Below are 22,196 nucleotides of genomic sequence, written 5' to 3' on the forward strand. Positions count from 1 at the left end.
CAGACAGACAGACAGATAGATAGACAGATAGATAGATAGATAGATAGATAGATAGATAGATAGATAGATAGATAGATAGATAGATAGATAGATAGATAGATAGATAGATAGATAGATAGATAGATAGATAGATAGATAGATAGACGGACTGATGGACGGATGGATGGATGGATGGATGGATGGATGGATGGATGGATGGATGAACTGATAGACAGACAGACAGACGGACGGACGGACGGACGGACGGACGGACGGACGGATGGATGGATGGATGAACTGATAAACAGGTAGGTAGGTAGGTAGATAGACAGACAGAGACAGAAAGACAGACAGACAGACAGACAGACAGACAGACAGACAGACAGATAGATAGACATTCAGAGAGAAATAAAGAAAAACAGTCAGTCAGTTAGTAAGTTAGTTTGAAAGACAAACAAATAGACTGACTGAACAGCATAAGGACTTCTGAGGTCAGGAACACTGATATTCAAATGAAAGTGCGTGTATGTGTATTAGTGTGTATAAAGGTCTGATCTGGATTAGTCCAGCTGTGGAATCAGAAGGAATGTAGGTCAAACTCAGCTGGACTCAATCCTGCACAAAACCACCATAATGCAGAATCTAATTATACCACACGCACGCACACATAAACAGACCCAATCCAGCATCATGTGTTTCTCTAAAACATTTTGCACTGCGTGATGGCAGAGTTGATTCCAGGTGAACTTAAAATACATTTAGATGGGCATACTGTGTATAGGGGCGAACAGTTACTGTAACTGTGTTTGAATGGGTGTTCATCTGCGTGTCCATGCTATTTTCATCAAAACAAATCATAACAAAGTCAAAGGCTGTACAAGCTATACAATCGTATATAAAGTTTGCCCTCATAAATGCTGATATGCTCATTATGCTGATAAGAATGCTATCTGAAATCCAGAAAATACTTTTTAAGTTGTTTGTGATTACTGGTTAGGAATGTTATGAAATCTTTTTATAAAGACTTCTCCCAAAGAGAGATATTTCTATAATATTTTACATTTGAGGAGAGAAAATATGTAGATATTAGCCCCTTTCACACATACAGACCTTTCCGGAAAATTACCGGCAATTTTCCGGAAAGGTTGTATATGTGAACAGGCCCTTTTTGAAAATACCGGTAAATTTGTTCTGGCTATTTTCCGGAAAGAGAAGTTGTAACATTACCGGTAATTTGCCGGAATGCTGCGCTGTGTGAATGCAGAAGGAAGATTGCCGTAATAAGCGCGTCCACGTCTAGAACGGGCTGACATGAGACACCTGCTTTAGCCAATCAGAACAGTCAGACGCATTCACGTGCGCGCGGTTCATGAGAATAAAAGCCTTTGAATATTTTTTCCAGACACCTTTAGCTGCTAGACGTTAGTCAGATAATGTTTCTATGTTCTTTCTTAATGCTGTGTAAATAATTATCGATAAAATGTTTATGATAATCCGTTGTTTGTTTACCTTCAAGCTTTGCGTGTGCCCGTGAGCGCCCATAGCGCCAGCACACACACACATATCATGAACATCTCGACATGCGAAAGTGTTTCCCTATGTTTTCATTTGGAGTTGTACTTAATACTGATCCATCCATGAAGAGTTTGAAATGTAGTCAAATGTTTACAAACACAAGCGCAGCCGTTTAGAGGTCATTTCTGGTGAATGATGTCAGAATTTACCGGTATTTTGGAATGGATGTGTGAATGCTCTTTTCCGGAAAAATTCCGTAACGTCCTCGCCTGTGTGAACAGCGTTTTTTTGAATATACCGGTAAAGTAGTTCCGGAAATTTTCCGGATATTTACCGGTATCACTGTGTGGAAGGGGCTAATTGTCTATAAAAAATGTCAATGACTTGATGACTATTAAACACATACAGGTTTAGAAGAGAACAATTTAAAGTCTCCTCATATTGCTGGGTTTAATCACAGAAAAACACTCTTATGTGACTTTATGGATTTCCTAAATGACCTTTGACCTTCAACATAAGGATCAAGATTCTTCAACACTGCTGACATCGTCGAATAAGTCTAGCTTGTAAACCTAACAGCCTGTTTACAGAACTAGGCAATAAAACACAGAGCGATTTCAAGCAAAGTTGCCATTTCACACCCGATCAATCCATCTTACCTTTATGATGTCAGAAGTGAGAGTCTTTCTCTTTCCCACCATGCACTGGCATTGCTCCCAGTCCTCCTGCAAAGCAGCCAGGTCTGTCTGCATCTGCGTCTGTGTCTGCAAGTCGCTCACTGAGAACAGCTGTCTGCCCACCTCCATCACACACAGATATGCAGAGACTGACCTTTGAAACAACAGCTCTGTTCGCTTTACACAGGACACACACACACACACACAGAGGAGGGAGAGAATGAAGAGGACACAAGAGAGAGAGAGAGAGAGATAAAAATAAAATGGGATTTTGTCAAATACATTTGCAAGGTAACATTTCTGGCATGATTGGCAGCTATTATCGAACAATATGTAGAATAAATCAATTATTTATCTTGATAAAAAAAAAACATAAAACAAAATACATTATTTTAATGTGGGTGGCACGGTGGCTCAATGGTTACCACTGTCGCTTCACAGGAAAAAGGTCACTGGTTTAAGACCCGGCTGGGTTAGTTGGCATTTCTGTATGGAGTTTGCCTGTTCTCCCCGTGTTCGTGTGGGTTTCCTCTGGGTGCTCTGGTTTCCCCTACAGTCCAAAGACATGCGCTATAGGGCAATTGATAAACTAAAATGCCTGTAGTGTATGTATGCATGAGTGTGTATGGGTGCTTTCCAGCACTGGGTTGCAGCTGGAAGGGTATCCACTGTGTAAAACATTTTGTGAATAAGTCTGTGGTTCATTACGCTGCTGCGATCCCTGATGGATAAAAGGACTAAGCTGATGGAAATGAATGAATTATTGTACCATAGCCTGAATAAATTAAATAGATGTCAAATTTTATTTACATAGAAATACACCTTTCAAAAAATAAATTCTCTGAAAAAAATGCAGCAAAATTTAGTGTGTAAACTGGATACAAAGAGATTTGCAATATTTGAAGTGTTTAAGGTGTAGATTTGTTCAAATGTTTTAAGAAATATTTTTAAAAACTGATACTTTATTCAGCATACAATTTATCAAAATTTACAGTAAATGGCTGTAAAATAAATGACAGTAAATCACAGGAAATAAATTACAGTAAACAAATTATATTAAAGACGATTATCAAAGATTTGTCCTGTAAATTAATGCTTTTATTTAGAAATTTCTATTAAAACAGGACTTCCTCAAAAAATACAGAAAATTATGTATCACTTTTATTGTAAATAATCTGCTGACACAACTACTCCACCAACAGACATTCTCCTGACTATAAGAAATTTTGCAAGTACACGTTAACTCAGGGGTTTTCAAACTTTTTTAGCTGAGGGCCCCTTTGTGTAGGGTGAATTCTTTTGGGGACCCCCCAAAAATAAAAATGACGCCACCCCCTCAAATTAACAACTGTACTTAATTTTTTTAAAATTGTATTATTCAATACATTTATATTATTATATATTATTCAATAAATTTATATTATTCATTATCTGGATTAATTTTTGTAAGATGTTAGTTGAGTGACATGGTTTTAGTGCTTCAATCTATTGATCAAATCTTGATGCGCAGTACTCATTGTGGTCTGCTCTCACTGGATTATTCCAACAAGCTATATTTTGTGTACAAGTCGTCACTTTACACAGTTTTTATGCCATTTTTATGCTTTTTTTCAGCCTATGCACAGCTAGACTCTTCTGTATTTACCCTTACAGCTGAGACTCTAAATGTATCTAAAGATTTAAAGCTTTAAAGTTTTAAAGAGTTTTGTCATTCATCAGCCTGTTAACAGTTAACTGTACTGTTGTAACTAGCAATACTACAATGGAGGCTGTAGTGGTTCAGTGTGTTTTGTTTATTTTTATTCCTTTTTTTTTTGTGCACATCATAATTTACTCAGGTCGACAATCGTGACTTACACTGATAAAAAAATAATTTCCTAAATGCGATCTAGAATTGGGTATTCAAGTTCAAAGAGCCACAAGTTTTACTTTGCATAATTTTAGAAGCTTTGCTGACTTTAAAATGTTCATACCAGTTTGTTCTATTAATAATAATACTGAACATTACATTTAAATTAGTTACACAAACAAATATGGGAAAAAGTGGAACAAAAATGCATTTATATTCAGAGTATTAAAATTTGATCAGGTATGTTGAGCTCCATTAAATACAGAGCACTAATACATTAATATTTAATAATTATTAGCCCTATAACATAACACAAATAGATACATTATAATTTTTAAAGGCTATAGTGGTTTTACTCAGTGTGTATACAATTTAGTTTTTTTTAATCATGAACCAATGTGAGTAAGAGGTCCACTGCAGAGCTCATCCAGTTGTCACTATAGTGTAACAGGAGTGAAACTGAGCACTCGCTGATGTGATGACAGCTTCATTCATTGTTATTGCAGCACTTTTTGCTTTACAATTTTAATATGTTTGTTTGCCATGCTGCAAAGAGGACCGTCTGATATTTGTACAATGCAAAGTGTAAAGCCTGTCGCGCTATGGACGAGGTGCAATGTTGTGCCGTGTCTTTAAAATGCTATTTGTTCCCTATGAGTGAAGCCTGCGCAGAGAGGCGCGCACTCCGCAGCACCCAGCTGATCGGTTACTTAGGAACGCAAGCCATAAACAGGGAAGTGCTTTCAGCAACCGATAATGTTCTTATTGATCATGTATTTTAACTGAAATATAGTCAGTCAAACCTGAGCATTCATTTAGTTGTTTAGCGTAAAAGAGGTAAGCGTAAGTGAAAGGTAAACGCCGTCAGGTGAAGCAGACAAGCGCCAAAAATCACAGTCAGGAAGCGCCTGGCCAGAAGCGCTTATTCAATAAAAGTCCGCGTCCACGGAGGCGGGCCCCTGCGCTTCTTTTCCTGTGTCACGAAAGCGTCAACTGCATTTAAATGACATAAGTATAAAGCTTCATTTTTGCAGTACTTTTGAGCTCAAATTATAATAAAAATATATTAACCTTCAGAATGATGCGAGACACAAAATTCATCCATGTGGGCTCATTGATCAAAAATTTCTTTGCGGCCCCCAGTTTGAAAACCCCTGCGTTAACTTACCCTAACCTTACAGTATACTAATACTCAAATGAGAATTAGTTGGCATGTAAATGCAATCAGTGTTGGGGGTAATGCATTACAAGTAACACGAGTTATGTAATATGATTACTTTCCGTAACGAGTAAGTAACACATTAAAGTAACGAGTAAAGTAATGCATTACTTTTAAAAAATAAGTAATAACATATGAGTTACTTTTTTGAAAATGTAATGTGAGTTACTTTTTATTTTAATTAATTAGCTATTCAAAAATATATTGCTGAATTAAAAGTGAAGTATTCACAATGAATCAAGCATAAAAGACAGAATGTGTTTGTTATTTTGAAAGCATCAAATAAAAAAGAAAAGAGACTGAGAAAAGGGACTGACGGTGGCAAACACATTGCTTTCAACTTTCATTAATCTGTAAATATGGCATGTATAGCTCATGAGTCAGAAAGTTCTCAGATAACATTATCCTCTAACATATACTGTACTTGTATATGTTTTTAAGTGTTTTTTTAAAGGTAAATGAAGGTGTACAGTAGGTTATACAGTGCATTGTTAATTGCAGAGCTCCTCTATAAAAAAAAGAAGTTCTGAAAGGGATAAAGCCTCAGCCAGGTAATAAATAGTAACACAAAAATAACCTAAAAGTACTGTAACAATGCATTAATATAAAAATAAGTAAGCAAATACACTGTAAAAAAATCTTGGTTGCCCTAAATTTCTAAGTTGAATCAAATTAACCTTATGAGTCTATTGAACATATATTATGTTAAACTGACTCAAAACAGCTTGCATAACTTATAAAATTACGTTAGACTATGATTAACTTAGTTTAATAAGTTACAATGACCTAAAAACTATGTTGTCACGACTAATTGAATCTTTTAGTGTAGTTACTTTTTTGAGGAGTAACTCGATACTGTCGATGCACTACTTTCAAAAGTAACTTTCCCTAACACTCATTGCAACGTAATGTAAAATCAACAAAATGTGTTAAAGAGACCATGAAAATAAAACATTTAGACCAAAAATTGGAATAATGACAGTTCAAAATTGACCTTTGCCATCACTGTATTAAATGACACTGTAAAATATAATAATACAGCAATAATACAGTCATTTTAAATCATAATAATATTTCAGAGTATTATGGGTTTTTTTCCCTCAAATAACATCTTTCAAAGATGTTATCAAAAACACAAATAAAATCATGCTGATAATGTAAATAAAGATTGACTAACATTAGCTTCAGCTTGGATAACAGCAATGTCTAACTATTAACAAAAATGGTGTTACCTTCAGATCATCCAGCATGAGGCGCAGCTGCAGGACACTACAATGCGTGGGACCTGCTGGCGACAGGAGTGTGTGTGAGAGTGTGAGGAGTTTTCGGAGTTTCTGCATCGTGTGTCTATAAAGATGCCAGTGCTGTATGAGCCCCTCCACTAGAGCACGCCGTTGAGCTGCTCTCTGCACGGCCCCTTGCCAGTGCTCTCTCAGCTGGGCCAGTTTTAACAGGAAGTCACTCCTGAGGGAACACGTTGGGTGGTTAGTAGAACTACAAATGCATATTTAAGAATGCAATCAAATTTAAAATAAAAAATATAATAAGAATAGCCTTCACTTAAATATAAATATTTGGAGCATTATAATTTTTTACCCTGCAAATCAATGTAATGCATCTGTGCTGAATTCAATTATTTATTTCATTAAAAAGAGATCACACTGACCCCATATCTTTTAACAGTACTGTATGTCACAAGCAGATCTCAAACAAAATACAATTAAACAAAACACACAGATTTAGAAAAAAAGCATGCAGAGACTCATTACCTGTCCTCCACATCTCCCTTCTGCAGAAGCAGGAGAGATTCACTGATCACAGAGTGAAGGATCTGATGGCCTAAACACAACTCCGCCTGAAAACACTAAAAGAGACAATGAAACAAAGACTTTCATAAGAACTATCATCCAGGTTTTTGGCATTTATGGTTGAGTTGACAGTTGTACCTGGTGTGTGCGTTGTTGTTCTCTAAGTCCAGTGTAATTTGATGCGATTTCTACAGCCAAACTGTCCTCCATGCGCTGAAGGAAAGCCAGCCAGCTTTCACATCTCTGCTCAAAACTCTGCTGCTGAAGAGAAGCTGCCTGCAACTCACTAAATAAATACAAATAAACACACATTACCTTGTGAATTGGACACAATACAGTATATTGTAAACAGTATATTTATCATATTATGAAGAGTTTTTTTTTCATTTTAGAAACCGTTTAATTCAGATATTCAGAAATATTTCACTACGGTGAAAAAGGGACAGATCGCATTTTCTTCTTCATTTTCTTTTTGGCTTAGTCCCTTTATTAATCTGGGGTCGCTACAGCTGAATAAACCGCCAACTTGTACAGCATATGTTTTACGCAGCAGATGCCCTTCCAGCTGCAACCCATCTCTGGGAAACTTTCATACACACTCATTCACACACATACACTATGGATAATTTAGCCAACCCAATTTACCTACACTACATTTCTTTGGGTTGTGGGGGAAACCCACGCGAACGCAGGGAGAACTCCACACAGAAACGCCAACTGACCCAGCTGAGGCTCAAACCAGTGATCTTCTTGCTGTGAGGCGACAGCACTACCTACTGTGCCACTACCTACTGTACTGTATGTATATATATATATATATATATATATATATATATATATATATATATATATATATATATATATATATATATATATATATATATATATATATATATATAAATATATAAATAAATATATATATATCACTGTGAATTTCTATTATTATTTACTATTTAAAAACACACACCCACAAAAAAATATAATTATTTATAATATTTTTTGTGGGTGTGTGTTTATAAATAATAATAGAAATTCCCAGTGATGGGTTGCGGCTAGAAGGGCATTCGCTTAGTAAAACAGGCTAGATATGTTGGTGGTTTATTCTGCTGTGGCGACAACGGATTAATAAAGGGACTAAGCTGAAAAGAAAATTAATGAATAATAATAGAAATAATAATTCTAAAAATTATTAATATTTGATATTGACCACACAATTTCAGTTTCATTTTTTGTTTTATCAGTTTGAATGTTTAGCAGATCAATGGTCCCCGAAGTAACATTTAATAGGTTCAATGTCGGTAAAGATCCTTGCGCTGCCGCTAGATGGCGCTACTAACTTGGTAAGTTCTCTTGTGTCCACAAAATATAAATTTTCTTGTAATTTACTAGTCTTTATTCCACAAAATAAATAAACAGAATCAGAATCTTTATTGTCATTGTACAAAATACAATGAAATCTATGTTTGCCCTTCCCTTCAGTGCAGTCCTATTTGTCTAAAACAACAACAACAATAATAACAAGAGATAAAAAGGTAAAATTGCAACAATAATTAGTCATAAAAGGAGTAACAATACAATTGTCATGATCACCAGCGATCTAGTAGCTGCAGATCGCTAATAGACTACAAATCGGCCATTTATGTACTACATATTCAGTCATGCAGCACACACACACACACACAAACCTGCTCCAAATCTCCACTGATTAGACTCCCACAGCTGATGCTGCTCAAAATAGTGTGTGTAATTAGTCCTTGACTATCCTCCGGTGGTGCAAGTGCAATCAGGAAGGATGAGGAACATGTGTGTGAGCGGAGTGCATGTATGGAGTTGTAGTCCAAAAATGGCGGATTTGTAGTCCTTACGCTATTGTGTGTGAATTCCAGCGATCGCTGGTGTTCGTGACAACAATATTAAAAGTGCACATAATCTGCGTATAAAGTGGCAAGTGCATTTCCTAGCAGCTTTTAAATTTAAAAGTGAATAAAATGTTTGCCAGAAAAGCATACAATTTATTGTCCATGTGTATAAAGTGGCGCGTGCATTTCCTAGCAGCTTTCAAGTTAAGAAGCACTAGTCAGTCAACTATAAAAATATCTTTAAAAATATTGTCCAGGTTAATTGAGTAGCCTACTATATAACATTCCACCCTGAAAATCTCATACATGCTAAAAAGAGTTTATCACTTTCACTTTCCTTCAGATTAGCCCCTGATTCTTAGTAGTTTTAATTAATCATAAAAAAATATTTGTAAAAAATTGTAATATTATCTAAACTTAGGAAACGTTCAGGTTTTACACTTCAGGTGCTAGGCTCTAGCACTGAATAAATTAAAACATAAAGACAGAGGACTTGCAGAGGATAATAACAAATGTGCATAATGTGCACAATGTACATAGAGTGCACGTGGATCCGACATGTAAATGTGAAAGCGGAAAAGCCACACATAAATTCAAAGCATTCAATCAGATTTATACTAATTACAGGGGTAACCCCATTGAGCTTGGAAAATACGGAAATCTGTATTTATACGGAAGAATACTCAGATACTCAGAATTGCACAGTATTTTCTAGTGCTTTTGGATAAGTTGTCTGGTGCACATAAAAAGCATGCTTGCTTACTTGACCATCAATGAGATGTATCAATTTAAAGGATGATCAACAACTAATGGATTAGCAATTAATGGCTGGCATCTCAAGTTCATAAGTGTCAATCACCTGCACTTCTCCTGAGCGTGTGCAGAAGCCTGTGCCCACTTTCTGTTGAGGTTCTGCAGTTTCTGCGTCATTGGATCACTCAGGGTCAGTCTGTAGCTGAGTGTGTTTAATAGATCCAGATCAGGAGACAGAGAACTGATCTCCATCAGACCCGACTGTAGATGAGGAAACACATACAAACTTAACACTGAGAATTCTCCTCAATAGAAGTATGTTATAGTGTTATGCATGAGAATATCACCTGAGATATATCTGTGTGTTCGCTGTCCATCCTCTGTTTGCTTTCCCACCGTTGCAATTGTGTTTCGAGAGACTGGAATAACCTTTCAAATACTTGAAATTGCTCAAGATCCTCCTGGATACACAAGTTTTTTTTTTTTTTTAACAGGCATCATTTACTGAAGCTTATGGTTTCAGGAAATGTACAGACTATTATTATGATACCTATATTGCACAATGTTCAATGTTTTTGTCATTTTTAGAGCTTGTTCGGATTGGATTGCATCGGAATTTCTTTATTGTCCTCAAGAGGCAATTTGGTTCACAGCAATAAATAAACTAAAGTTAATAATAAACATTCAAATGAATTGTAATCAAATAAAATGGTATATAATGTGTTACCAATCAAAACATGTTCAAACTGCAGGAGTATCCAATGTTCATAAGCAAAATACGACAAAAAGCTTATTAATAAACTCAACTGCAGTTGGAACAAATGAATGCAAATATCTATTGGACCTACTGTAATATCCTTTAAATATAAAATATAAAATATTTTATACTTATTTGAAACAGGTTAAAATAAGTATAAAAATTATTAAAAATTTCATATTTAAAGTGTATTCTAGAGCTTTTTCAGCCCAATGTTTCTCATGAAAAAACGTACAAGAGAGTGTTCGGACTGATATGAGAGGGAGTAAATAAATAACACCAGAATGTGTATTTTAATAAAATTTGTTCCGGTACTTTCACTAGATAAGAAAGTCCTGCATTTGAGTCTTACCTGCATGTGTTCAATTCGTCCTGTAAGAGTCTGTTTTAACTGCAGGTAACCACGTGTGATCAAACGGCATTCAGATCGGATGAAAACAGCATCTTCTTCATTCATCTGTTCAATCACATCTTTAGAGGCTTCAAGCATTTCATTCACATCAGTCTGTAGCATCTCTGAGCCTTTCTGTAACACCTAAACAAAGACAATAAGATGTGTGATATACTGAGACCCAAAATATATTATTATATTATATTATATTATATTATATTATATTATATTATATTATATTATATTATATTATATTATTTTATTATTATATTATATTATATTATATATTTTAATATATTATGTTAGGAATAAAATTATAAAAAATTAAATATTTCATGATAATAGGCTTGTGATACAGGTATATTGCACATTAAGCAACAAATTCCATAATAATTTTTGCACACTGAAAAGCCTGATAGCAGCAGACAGGACTGATTTAAGATACAGTTCATTCTTACATATAGATGGAATTACTCTGACACTAACATGTACTCCATCAAAACATCTCTAAAGCATGTCATGTATTCAACCCAGTCCTGTGTGATGCCCAATAATAGAGCTTAAGATGAAAAAATAATACAACTATTCATTTTTTTTCCTCTAAATTTTCTTCGGTCAGGATATTTGCATTGTACTCACAGTCTTCAGCTCTGCGATGCTGTGAACGAGTTGTTTATGGTCAGCGGGTGTTTTGGTGTGTGTGGAGAGCTGTTCTCTATGATGCTGGAGCTGCTCTGAGCAAATGCACCTCACGTCAGAGTATCTCTGCCATACTTTTTGAAGACTTTGTGTCCTCTCCAAAGTTTCTTTAACCTTTTCCTTCATCTCACACCACCTAAAGGACAACATGCAGATATAAGAGCTTCAACATTCACATAGACCAGTGTTTCTCAATCCCGGTACTTTACTTGTCTTATGTTTCTCTTTTCATGTCGGGTATTTGTTCTAATTCAACAACAAGTGCACAGCAAAGTGGATTACACTATGCTGGGAGTGCAGGGATTGAGAAAAGCTGACACATATTGTTGGATGTGTGAAGTCTAACCTTGCTTTTTCTTTTTCTAGCTGCTGAAATAATATCTGGCCAGAGTCTGGGTTAATTCCACCAATAAGAGTTGATATCGTCTTGCTAAGACCCTCCCACTGCCTGTCAACCTCCTCTGTATCGGCTTTTATGACCTGCAAACATGTGATTATAGATCATGATGAAGTATCTCTTGCAAAGCCAATGCATTACCTAAGCAAATTAAATGTCAAATAAAATATGACAATGAGCCACAAAACTAGTTGTATTTTGCACAGTTATAGTCAACCCAGGCTCATTCCGATTACATACCCCTATATACAGTACATTTCTAGAGAAAGCCAAATACATCCCAGGAGCTATGATTTTTTTGCTGTTTTTGTTCTGCCACAGGCCGCTGTGTACACTTTTCCAGAGCTCAAATTTGTCTCGCGAGTGCCATTCGTGCCTGCTGTTCTCACGTAAACCCACCAGAGGCTGCTGTCGACCGACTTACTCACAGACTGACCAACTGACCGATCCCCCGCCCTCCTCCTATCCTAAACCCAACCCAACCAATAGCCCAACCAAAAAGCACTGATTGACCCGCCCACCCCCTTTCCTAAACCCAATTGCAGTATTTTAAAAAGCAATCCAGAAAAATAAAGTTTTCAAATTTTACCATATTCTCACCCAGTTTTTTTTTATTGTTTTTTATTTTTGGGCTTTTGTTTTTGTCTTACAGGCTTTCCGGAACTGTTCTTTACCGAACTCGAACCCTGTCATCGCGGTCAACTCCGCTCTGCATCTCACCGACGCACATGTCGAGCTAACGGACAAACTGGCATGAGCGGGAAGTTGTCCACATGGAGGTGAGTGGTCAGCTAGTGAGCGAGAAAAGGAACGGCCTCATACCGCTCTGTAGCGTTCATTTTAAAGAGCTTTGGCTACATAGTTCGCAATCTCCAGAAACTTACATAGGGCTACGCTTTCACAATGAGCCTGTGTTGGTTTGATTTGTCGGAAAGCCACATACTGACTTGTAAAAAAATACATTGTAAGAGTCAAAATGATCAATTTTTGCTTTATGCCAACAATCATTAGAATATTAAGTAAAGATGATGTTCAGTGAAGATATTTTGTAAATTTCTGACAGTACTTACATCGAAAATAAATGTTTGATGATAAGTAATATGCATTGCTAAGAACTTAATTTGGACAACCTTTAAGGTGACTTTTTCAGTATGTGGAGTTTTTTAAAAGCTCAGATTTTAAATTTTCAAATAGCCAAGAATTTTAATATCCTAAAAAAAGACATACATTGATGTAAATTAATTCAAGCAGCTTTCAAATGAGATATAAATATAATTTTCAGTGTGGTCCATTGTCACAAATGTCATACTTTGATAAATCAGAAATACAGCACCTGTAGCTTATCAATGTTGTGCTGAAGGGCAGAGAGGGAGGGCAAAGGGGCTTGGCAGTACTCAAGCGATTGGCCAATCCTCACTGTGTTTACCATTGCCTGACTCCTCCCACACTCAAACTGAGACCACACCTTACACAGGTCCTTCAAGATATTTCCAAGGACTGTATTCTAGAAGAGAAGCATTTATTGATAAGCTCCTTTTTAAAAGTACATAAACAGTTTGTTTTAAATTAATGTTTTGTTTTTTATACCTGCTGACAGAGGTCAGTCAAAGATTGTGAGAGTTTTTTAGCTTTTGAGAGGAAGTCTTTATCTCTGTCATCTTCCTCAGTTGCAAGCTTTCTCATCTCAGCAATTTCAGAGAATTTGGCCTTTAACTTTTCCCCCAGCTCCTGAAAATGAGAGAAAGACACGTAAAATCATTAAAAGTGCAATCTAAATAAATTCGGTAACACTTTAGTTTAATTTAGGTCACAATTAAAGGTATTAATAAGCCATTAACTAACACTTCTAGCGTAATTAATTACTAATTATTTGTTTACTAATAGTAAAGTAGAAGTTGAGGGATAGTTGGGTAGGATTAGGGATGCAGAATAAAATCTACTAATGAACAGTTTATATCTTAATAACAGTCAGATAATAAGCTGGTAGTTAATAAATTGTGACCTAAACTAAAGTGTTACCATAAATTTTACTACAATCTAAGGTGTTTTTCAGGTGTGTGAGTGACTCACTTCATAGTCCTTTAGACACTTTTCAGCAAAGGAGTGACTGATGGGTCTTTCAGCCAATCGCATCCATTCTTTTTGACCTTTGACCCAGCATTGCAGGAGCTGCAGTTTGTTATCTCGCTCTGCAAATATTCTCATTTGATCTTCAGTGTGTTGGATCTGAGAAATACAATATAAATATGTCAGTATGTGTTGGTTACTTATGCTAATGTTTTTATTAACAGACTAATAAAGTCACCTGTGTGTTCAGATGCGCCTGTAGAGTTTGCCAGCGCAGATTGATGTGTCCCAGTCCTTCAGCAAACGCAGTGTGTTTGTACCTGCTGGTGCCCGCCTGCTTGAGCTCACACTGATTAATAAAGTCAACAGACATCTGCTCACATGCCATCTCTCTCTTCAGCCCCTGAATAGACAAAAAAAAAAAAAATCTAAGTAAACCCCAAACTATTCTTTTTTTTTTTTACTATTTATAAATGAGAATAATAATTTAGGAGGGTTAATAATTCTGACTTCAACTGTATAAAATATCTACATTATATAAAACTCTGTTATTTTCACGGCTTCAAATAAAAAAGAATTTAAAGAAATAAATGCTATTGGTCATTTTATTTTCAATTTTACAACAGATAGAGAGATAATAAATGAAAAAAATGTACCTGATATGCTCTGAGCAGGTGTGTGAGCTCTGATGCAGTACAGATGTTGTGACCCTCACTTTCATTCATCTGTAACCTGCTCTCAGCACCTGTAATCCAGCCACTCACATCAGCCAGCAGTCCTTCAGGAGAGAGACTCTGCCGCACACTCTGACAGAGAGAGAGAGAGAGAAACAGAGATAAAGACAGGTGGGAAAGACACACGCAGGTGGAGTGAATAAAGAAGAAAGAAACCCATGGAGCCAGGTGAGGGGTGACATGCAATCAAAAAAAAAAAAAAATGGATGAGAGCTAAAGTATAAAGAGAGGCCTGATGATGGATGAAGAAAAGCACAGAGACTCTATTTCTCACAAAATTTCATCAGCTGCTGAGTCATACAGAAAATCACGTCTGGGTGGATGTGTGAGCTTCATTATAAACTTATGATGACCTGATGTTCTCCTTCAGAGCTCCGAAAGGAAGAACATGAACCTAACAGGATTTTTTTCTAATCATTCATGGAACAGTTAGTTAATGATGATGTGCATACTGTAATTTCAGACAAATTAAAGAACAGACTAAAGCGTACCAGATGGAGTCCTTGTTGAACAGAAGGTATGTGTGTCTGTATCTCCACCCAATCCTGCTCCACCTGAGAGAGCTGGAACTGCAGAGTCAGAAGAACTGGAGACAAAACCCTCTCCTGTTTTACTGACAAATCAAATGCAGGTGAAGTTGGTTCCTCAGAAACGACACCTTCATTTGACTCTGATCTCTCTGTGGGGGAAAGAGTGCCTTCTGTGATGTTGTGAATAGAGGAAGTAGTGGTTTCTGGAGTAAGAGTGACATCTACAGAAGAAGACTCTTCAGGGTTGTTATCTAGAATCACAGAGCTGCCAGTTTTACTTGGTTGCAGGTCTTCAGAGACTGTTGTATTCCCTGGGGGAGTGGATGTTCTTGGAGGATTAGTGATTTTGCTGATTTTCTGTGTTTCCGTGTTTTGCTCTCTTTCACTGAGCAACAGGATCAAAGATCCAGAACTGATGACTGACGCCTTCAGGGATGATTTCACCTCTAGCTCTTTGCAAAACTCCTGTGTCAAAAACATCACAAATATGTAAATTGTTGTTATGATTAAAACTTAAATCTATTGAAATTGTTTTTATTAATTACAATAAACTGTAAATAAAATTAAATATTAGGTGAATATTTTACAAACCTAAACAATAAGTATTATATATATATAGTATACACACACACTGTATATATATATATATATATATATATATATATATATATATATATATATATATATATATATATATATATATATATATATATATATATATATACAGTTAAAGTCAGAATTATTAGCCCCCTGATTTATTAGCACCCCTGTTTATTTATTTCCCCAATTTCAAGAATTGCAAGAAAAGATTTCTGCAACACATTTCTAAACATAATAGTTTTAATAACTTATCTCTAACAACAGATTTATTTTATCTTTTCCTTGATGACAGTAAATTAAAGTGACATTTAAACGCTTAACTAGGTTAATTAGGTTAACTAGGCAGGTTAGGGTAATTAGACAAGTTATTGTATAATGATGGTTTGTTCTGTAGACTATCAGGAAAAAATATAGCTTAAAGGGGCCAATTATTTTGTCCTTAAAATGGGCTTTATAAAACTAAAAACTGCTTTTATTGTTGCAGAAATAAAACAAGTAAAATTTTTTCCAGAAGAAAAAATATTATCAGAAATACTGTGAAAATTTCCTTGCTCTGTTAAACATCATTTGGGAAATATTTTAAAAAGAAATTAAAAATCAAAGGGGGGGCTAATAATTCTGACTTCAACTGTATGTATATATATATATATATATATATATAATTTGCACTGCTCTCTGTAGATTACGTTGTTCTTTATGATAAGACGCCATTGCATGAGTGTGCACTGCATGACTCACTGTGAAGTGCTGAAACTGGGAGAGGGCGTCCACTTCCTGTTTGGCTGCGGTCATGTGATCTCTCCAAGAATCCAGCTGTTCTCTGGCTCTTCTCATCCACTCATTCAGAGCATCTGAATCACTTTGGTACCTGGAATGAAAGTGAAATAATAATATACAACCCTTAATATTTATTAGTTCCTCATTACTTTTTGCACAATTCTCCCTAATTAAACATAACTGAAGTGAGTAGATGTATGCTTTAAAACATTGTGGTTTAAAAAAGCTAAATGAAATGATAATGCATAAGGTGACAAGAAATATTTTATTAATTTTTACCTCTTCCAAATTTTCTTGAGGTGGAGGGTAGATTCTAGTCCTTTCTCCACCCTCTTCTGGAGTGTAGCCAATCGCTGTTCTAGCCTAGCTGTAGACACACCCACTATGTGTACAGGAACACCCACATCATTACTAGAAATCTGCTCCCGCTGTCTGCGGCCTTCATCCAGAACCAGACTGATCTGAGCTCTGTTCTGCTCCAGAACCGCCAACACATTCTGTCACACACAAACATATGCTCTAAAGTTTTCTGCACTCTCTCTCTCTCTCTCTCTCTCTCTCTCTCTCTCTCTCTCTCTCTCTATATATATATATATATATATATATATATATATATATATATATATATATATATATATATATATATATATATATATTATACATACAGCTGAAGTCAGAATTATTGGCCTCCCTGTTTATTTTTCCCCCCAGTTTCTGTTTAACACATTTCTAAACATAATAGTTTTAATAACTAATTTCTAATAACTGATAATAACTCATTTCTAAGACTGCCATGATGGCAGTACGTTTTATTTGACTAGATATTTTTCAAGACACTTCTATACAGCTTAAAGTGACATTCAAAGGCTTAACTAGGTTAATTAGGTTAACTAGGCTTGTTAGGGTAATTAGGCAAGCTATTGTATAACAATGGTTTGTTTTGTAGAATATCGAAAACAAATATAGCTAAAAGGGGCTGATAATTTTTACCTTAAAATGGTTTTTATTCTAGCCGAAATAGAACAAATAAGACTTCTCCAGAATAAAAAATATTATCAGACTGTGAAAAATTCCTTGCTTTGTTAAACCTTATTTAGGAAATATATATACATATATAAAAAAATCAAATGGGGGCTAATAATTGTGACTTCAACTGTATATATAGCATATACTGTATATAGCCCTCCTGTCATTTTTTTTTTCTTTTTCAAATATTTCCAAAATTATATTTAACAGAGCAAGGAAATTTACACAGTATTTCCTATAATAATTTTTCTTCTGGAGAAAGTCTTATTTGTTTTATTTGCAAGAAGAAAAGCAGTTTTTAGCTTTAAAAAAGTATTTTAAGGTCAATGTTATTAGCCCCTTAGATACCTGTTGATTTCTGACAATCACAGACTCAGAATCACAGACACAGACAGTATTATAAAATATAGTGGCTAAATAAATTTTTTTATGTATGAGCAAGCATGGGGTGGCCTAATATTACTTTAAAAAAATTGTTTACAGTTATATGCTCTATCTAAGAACCAAAATTGGTGAGGTTGTGTCCGTGAGCAGATGTAACTGGCCAGCATACTGACTCTAATCGATTTTGGATAAACCAAGAAATGAAAAGACGAGATGTTTAAAATGTAGTCAAATATTTAAATTCATTCCTCAATTATGAATGTGATCAGTTCCTTATTAGGAACACATTTGAAAATTAATGATCACATGAAATCGGAGTCAGATTAAATTTTGAGCTGGTGACTCTGTTTTTAAATAAATTCTAACAAATAAAAATATTTCTTTGCAGATGTTCTAGAAAAGGCTTACATGCATTTAACCTTCACCTATGCTGTTAGTTCTGTCATTGGACTAATAGATGGACCCTTACAATTGTCTACAGAACAAACCATCGTAATACAAGGACTTGCCTAATAATCTTAGCTTGCCTAATTAACCTAGTTAGGCCTTTGAATGTCACTTTAAGCTGAATACTAGTATCTTGAAAAATATCTAGTCAAACATTATTTACTGTTATCATGGCATATATAAAATAAATTAGTTATTAGAAATGAGTTATTAAAACTATTTTGTTTAGAAATGTGTTGAAGAAATCTTCTCTTCGCTAAACAAAATATACAGGGGGGCTAATAAATCAAGAGGGCTAATAACTCTGACTTCAACTGTATAATTCTGTGAGTCACTTCACATCATTACCTTATAGACAGAAGTACTCTGGCTGAGCTGCTCCTCTGTTTGCTCCCACAGAGGCATCATGGGAAGTTGAGTCTCTAACCTCTCCAGAAGTGTTTCTAACCATGACTGGTTTTCATCCCAATGAGAGCAAACCTGAAATAAATCAAATTCTCTGTATTTGTGATCTTGTTATACACTTGCAATCAATATGCTATTTGTTTGTTTGATCAGATCACAAGCAGACAGGAAAGACACATTCCTGTTTACACCTGGCATTTTAGTCCACCTCTTTTGACCACTTTTCTGATTTCTTTAAAAGGGGGATCTATGGATGACTGTATTAATGGCCTATTACAGATCTTTTGTATTCCATATTGTGAAATAAACTCATGCAATTTACAAATGAACATGAAAAAAGACAACAGAAAATAAGCTACTATTGTTGCTGCTATTTTTGTACAATTCCAAACTGCAAATTTGTGTCAGACTCAGGATTACTGTTTTATTTTTTATTTGTTACTGTGTTTAGCCTTCAAACTAAAAAACAAATAATAACTTGTCTTCTAGTTGATCATTTGGTATCAAAAGTGGTTTATATGAAAGGCAAAGGCCTCTAAATTACGCTTATTTTACCAAAATAAAACATGATCATGCCTTGATTTTTAAATATTTAATTAGGACAGTGAGGTCTGGCTTTGCATAGACAAAAGTCTTGTCACTAAACAGAAATAATGTACAGTATAGAATATAAAGTCATGGTGCAGTGGAAAAAGAATGAATATTGTTTATGACTCCCGTGAGCATGGAGGACTGCATTCATACAGCTCTGCAACTCAAATGACTTATTAATAAAGTCATTCAAAATGGCAAAGAAAGCATTTCTGCAGGACCCCCCGAGTTCATCAAGATTCTTTAGATTCATCCTCAATCCCTCCTCCTTTATCTTACCCCAGACATGCTCAATAATGTTCATGTCTGGTGACTGGGCTGGCCAATCCTGGAGCACCTTGACCTTCGTTGCTTTCAGGAACTTCAGTGATGTGGAGGCTGAAGTATGAAAAGGGGCACTATCCTGCCAAAGAATGTGCCCTCTCCTGGTGTTTTGTAATGTAATGGGCAGCACAAATGTCTTGATACCTCAGGCTGTTGATGCTGCCATCTACTCTGCAGATCTCTTGCACGTCCCCATACTGAATGTAACCCCAAACCATGATTTTTTTTCTTCACCAAACTTGACTGATTTCTCTGAGAATCTTGGGTGATGATTGGGATGGAGTTCAACAGATGATTCTCCAGAAAAAATCTACCTTCTGCCACTTTTCCAAATGATCAACTAGAAGTCAAGTTATTATTTATTGCTCATAAAACTGGGATCAGCAACAAGATTTTTGTGAGGTAGTTTATATTTGCAAGAAATAGATTTAATTATTTAGTATTCCACATTTAGTATTCAATCTTTAATGACACATTTCCACTTTTTGAACAAACATTTGTGAATATCAAAGCCCTGTTTCTACTGAATATGTGTAAAATTGGTCTATGAATACATAATCTCTGTTATATAATTAATATACCTGATGTGTGATGTTTCTGGAATAATAATTGATAAAATACATGCTTCTCAAAGATTCATCAAGGAAACACTTAGCCATGATTGAAATAATGGAATAAATATGAAATAGAGGAATAAATATGTCATTTTAGACCCATTTTGTGCATTAGAACTGGTTCGCATAGATTGTGCATCAGAAGTGCTTATAGAAGAATCCCCTTGCTCTCGTACCTGCAGTGCTGAGTGAAGCAATGTACCCACAGCCTGAGCCTGCTGTAAAACACTGGAAACTTGACATTCAATTTCAGACACTTCAGTCTCCCAGCCAGAGGAGGCGCTGTGTGGCATCCGTACACTCAGTTGCTGAAGTCTCCTCAAGTGGCCACTCAGAGATTGGAAAAACGACTGTATATTTACAAAGAGATGAATGAGAGATCACAGACACTTTAATGATAGTGTTGATTTGCTGTTTTAAGGGCTGTATGTGTGCATTTGAGGTGATATGCTTTACCGTGTGTGTGTTGAGTTGTGTCTGTAGTTGTGCTGTATTTCCAAGCTCTATTTGAGGCATGCAGGTGAGTTTCTCTTTTCCAAGATTCAATAGCATCTGCAGAGCCTTCAGTATTTTTCGGCTCATCTGCTGCTGATCAAGTGTCCACTGCAGAGCTCCACAACGCTGCTCTAGATCACTCCAAACACTCTCCAACACCTCCTACACAAAGTGTCCATTATATTAGAATATACACAATCAAAAAGACATTATTTCACATAACTACATTCTATTTTAATATATTTTAAAATGTTCTTTATTTCTCTGAAGGCAAAGCTGAGTTTTTAGATTACCACAGTGCCGTACAAAAGATGACATGATGGTTTGTGGTTCAAGTAGATGTTGTTCAATTATTATCAACTTTAAAATCAGATGTATTATTTATTTATTTATGTATTATTTTAAGTAAAAAAAAAAATTTAAAAAAATAAATAAATAAATGACCAAATAAGGGACGACTCAGTGGCGCAGTAGGTAGTGCTGTCGCCTCACAGCAAGAAGGTCGCTGGTTCGAGCCTCGGCTGAGTCAGTTGGTGTTTCTGTGTGGGTTTTGCATGTTCTCCCTGCATTTGCGTGGGTTTCCTCTGGGTGCAGGGTTTCTACCACAGTCCAAAGACATGCAGTACAGGTGAATTGGGAAGGCTAAATTGTCTGTAGTGTATGAGTGTGAATGAGTGTGTATGGATGTTTCCCAGAGATGGGTTGCAGCTGGAAGGGCATCCGCTGCATAAAACATGTGCTGGATAAGTTGGTGGTTCATTCCGCTGTGGAGACCCCAGATTAATAAAGGGACTAAGCCGAAAAGAAAATGAAGGGATGGATGAATGAATAAATAAATAAATAAAAGGCGAGGAGAAAAACATTCATTATTAAAAATAACTTTAAATATGGCATTAAATAAAGCCTTGTTAGTTTGCATATCTTAAATCTTCCATTGTACAATCAGATAAAACTTTCGATTGTGTCACATTTTTGCTGAACCAGAATTGAACTAATTTCTGAACCTCCAGTGTGCTGATCTGCTGTGTAAGGGACGAAGGCTGATCTCCACTCTTTGTCTCATCTCTGAGTTCTTCCAGCTCTTTCTCAGTCTGCTCCACTTCTTGTTTCTGCCTGGTGACAGCCTTCACATGTAAACACAGCACAGGTACAGTAAACATCCCAGATTTCATGCAGAATAAAGTCATAAACCTCCTAAACATCAAAAACATCATGTTTAACTGGACTCCTTGAATGATGGTTGTCCAATCAAATGAGAAAACCACATGTATATTTTCAAATATATGATGTTTTTAGTGC

The 22,196-nt window shown here is 35.7% G+C and overlaps 1 protein-coding gene across 21 annotated transcripts in view; it reads right to left on the reverse strand.

Annotated features, from left to right (window-relative positions):
- The window catches only part of syne2b (spectrin repeat containing, nuclear envelope 2b), a 200,618-nt gene that overhangs the window by 49,575 nt on the left and 128,847 nt on the right, over window positions 1-22,196 (reverse strand). For all 21 annotated transcript variants that reach the window (XM_087279586.1, XM_087279597.1, XM_087279588.1 and 18 more), the window contains 21 exons: window positions 21,902-22,021; window positions 20,859-21,059; window positions 20,579-20,752; window positions 18,817-18,948; window positions 16,891-17,108; window positions 16,573-16,702; window positions 15,196-15,699; window positions 14,627-14,776; window positions 14,209-14,373; window positions 13,974-14,129; window positions 13,491-13,631; window positions 13,237-13,407; window positions 11,853-11,986; window positions 11,447-11,642; window positions 10,769-10,951; window positions 10,007-10,120; window positions 9,766-9,920; window positions 7,186-7,333; window positions 7,009-7,103; window positions 6,472-6,703; window positions 2,154-2,348 (listed from right to left, as the gene is read on the reverse strand). In XM_087279586.1, coding sequence (XP_087135712.1) covers window positions 2,154-2,348; window positions 6,472-6,703; window positions 7,009-7,103; window positions 7,186-7,333; window positions 9,766-9,920; window positions 10,007-10,120; window positions 10,769-10,951; window positions 11,447-11,642; window positions 11,853-11,986; window positions 13,237-13,407; window positions 13,491-13,631; window positions 13,974-14,129; window positions 14,209-14,373; window positions 14,627-14,776; window positions 15,196-15,699; window positions 16,573-16,702; window positions 16,891-17,108; window positions 18,817-18,948; window positions 20,579-20,752; window positions 20,859-21,059; window positions 21,902-22,021 — 3,714 coding nt within the window. The remainder of the gene's footprint in view (window positions 1-2,153; window positions 2,349-6,471; window positions 6,704-7,008; window positions 7,104-7,185; window positions 7,334-9,765; window positions 9,921-10,006; window positions 10,121-10,768; window positions 10,952-11,446; window positions 11,643-11,852; window positions 11,987-13,236; window positions 13,408-13,490; window positions 13,632-13,973; window positions 14,130-14,208; window positions 14,374-14,626; window positions 14,777-15,195; window positions 15,700-16,572; window positions 16,703-16,890; window positions 17,109-18,816; window positions 18,949-20,578; window positions 20,753-20,858; window positions 21,060-21,901; window positions 22,022-22,196) is intronic.

Source organism: Danio rerio, chromosome 13 (genome assembly GCF_052040795.2).
Source record: "Danio rerio strain M-AB ecotype USA chromosome 13, GRCz13ab, whole genome shotgun sequence".
Classification (NCBI taxonomy): Eukaryota; Metazoa; Chordata; class Actinopteri; order Cypriniformes; family Danionidae; genus Danio; species Danio rerio.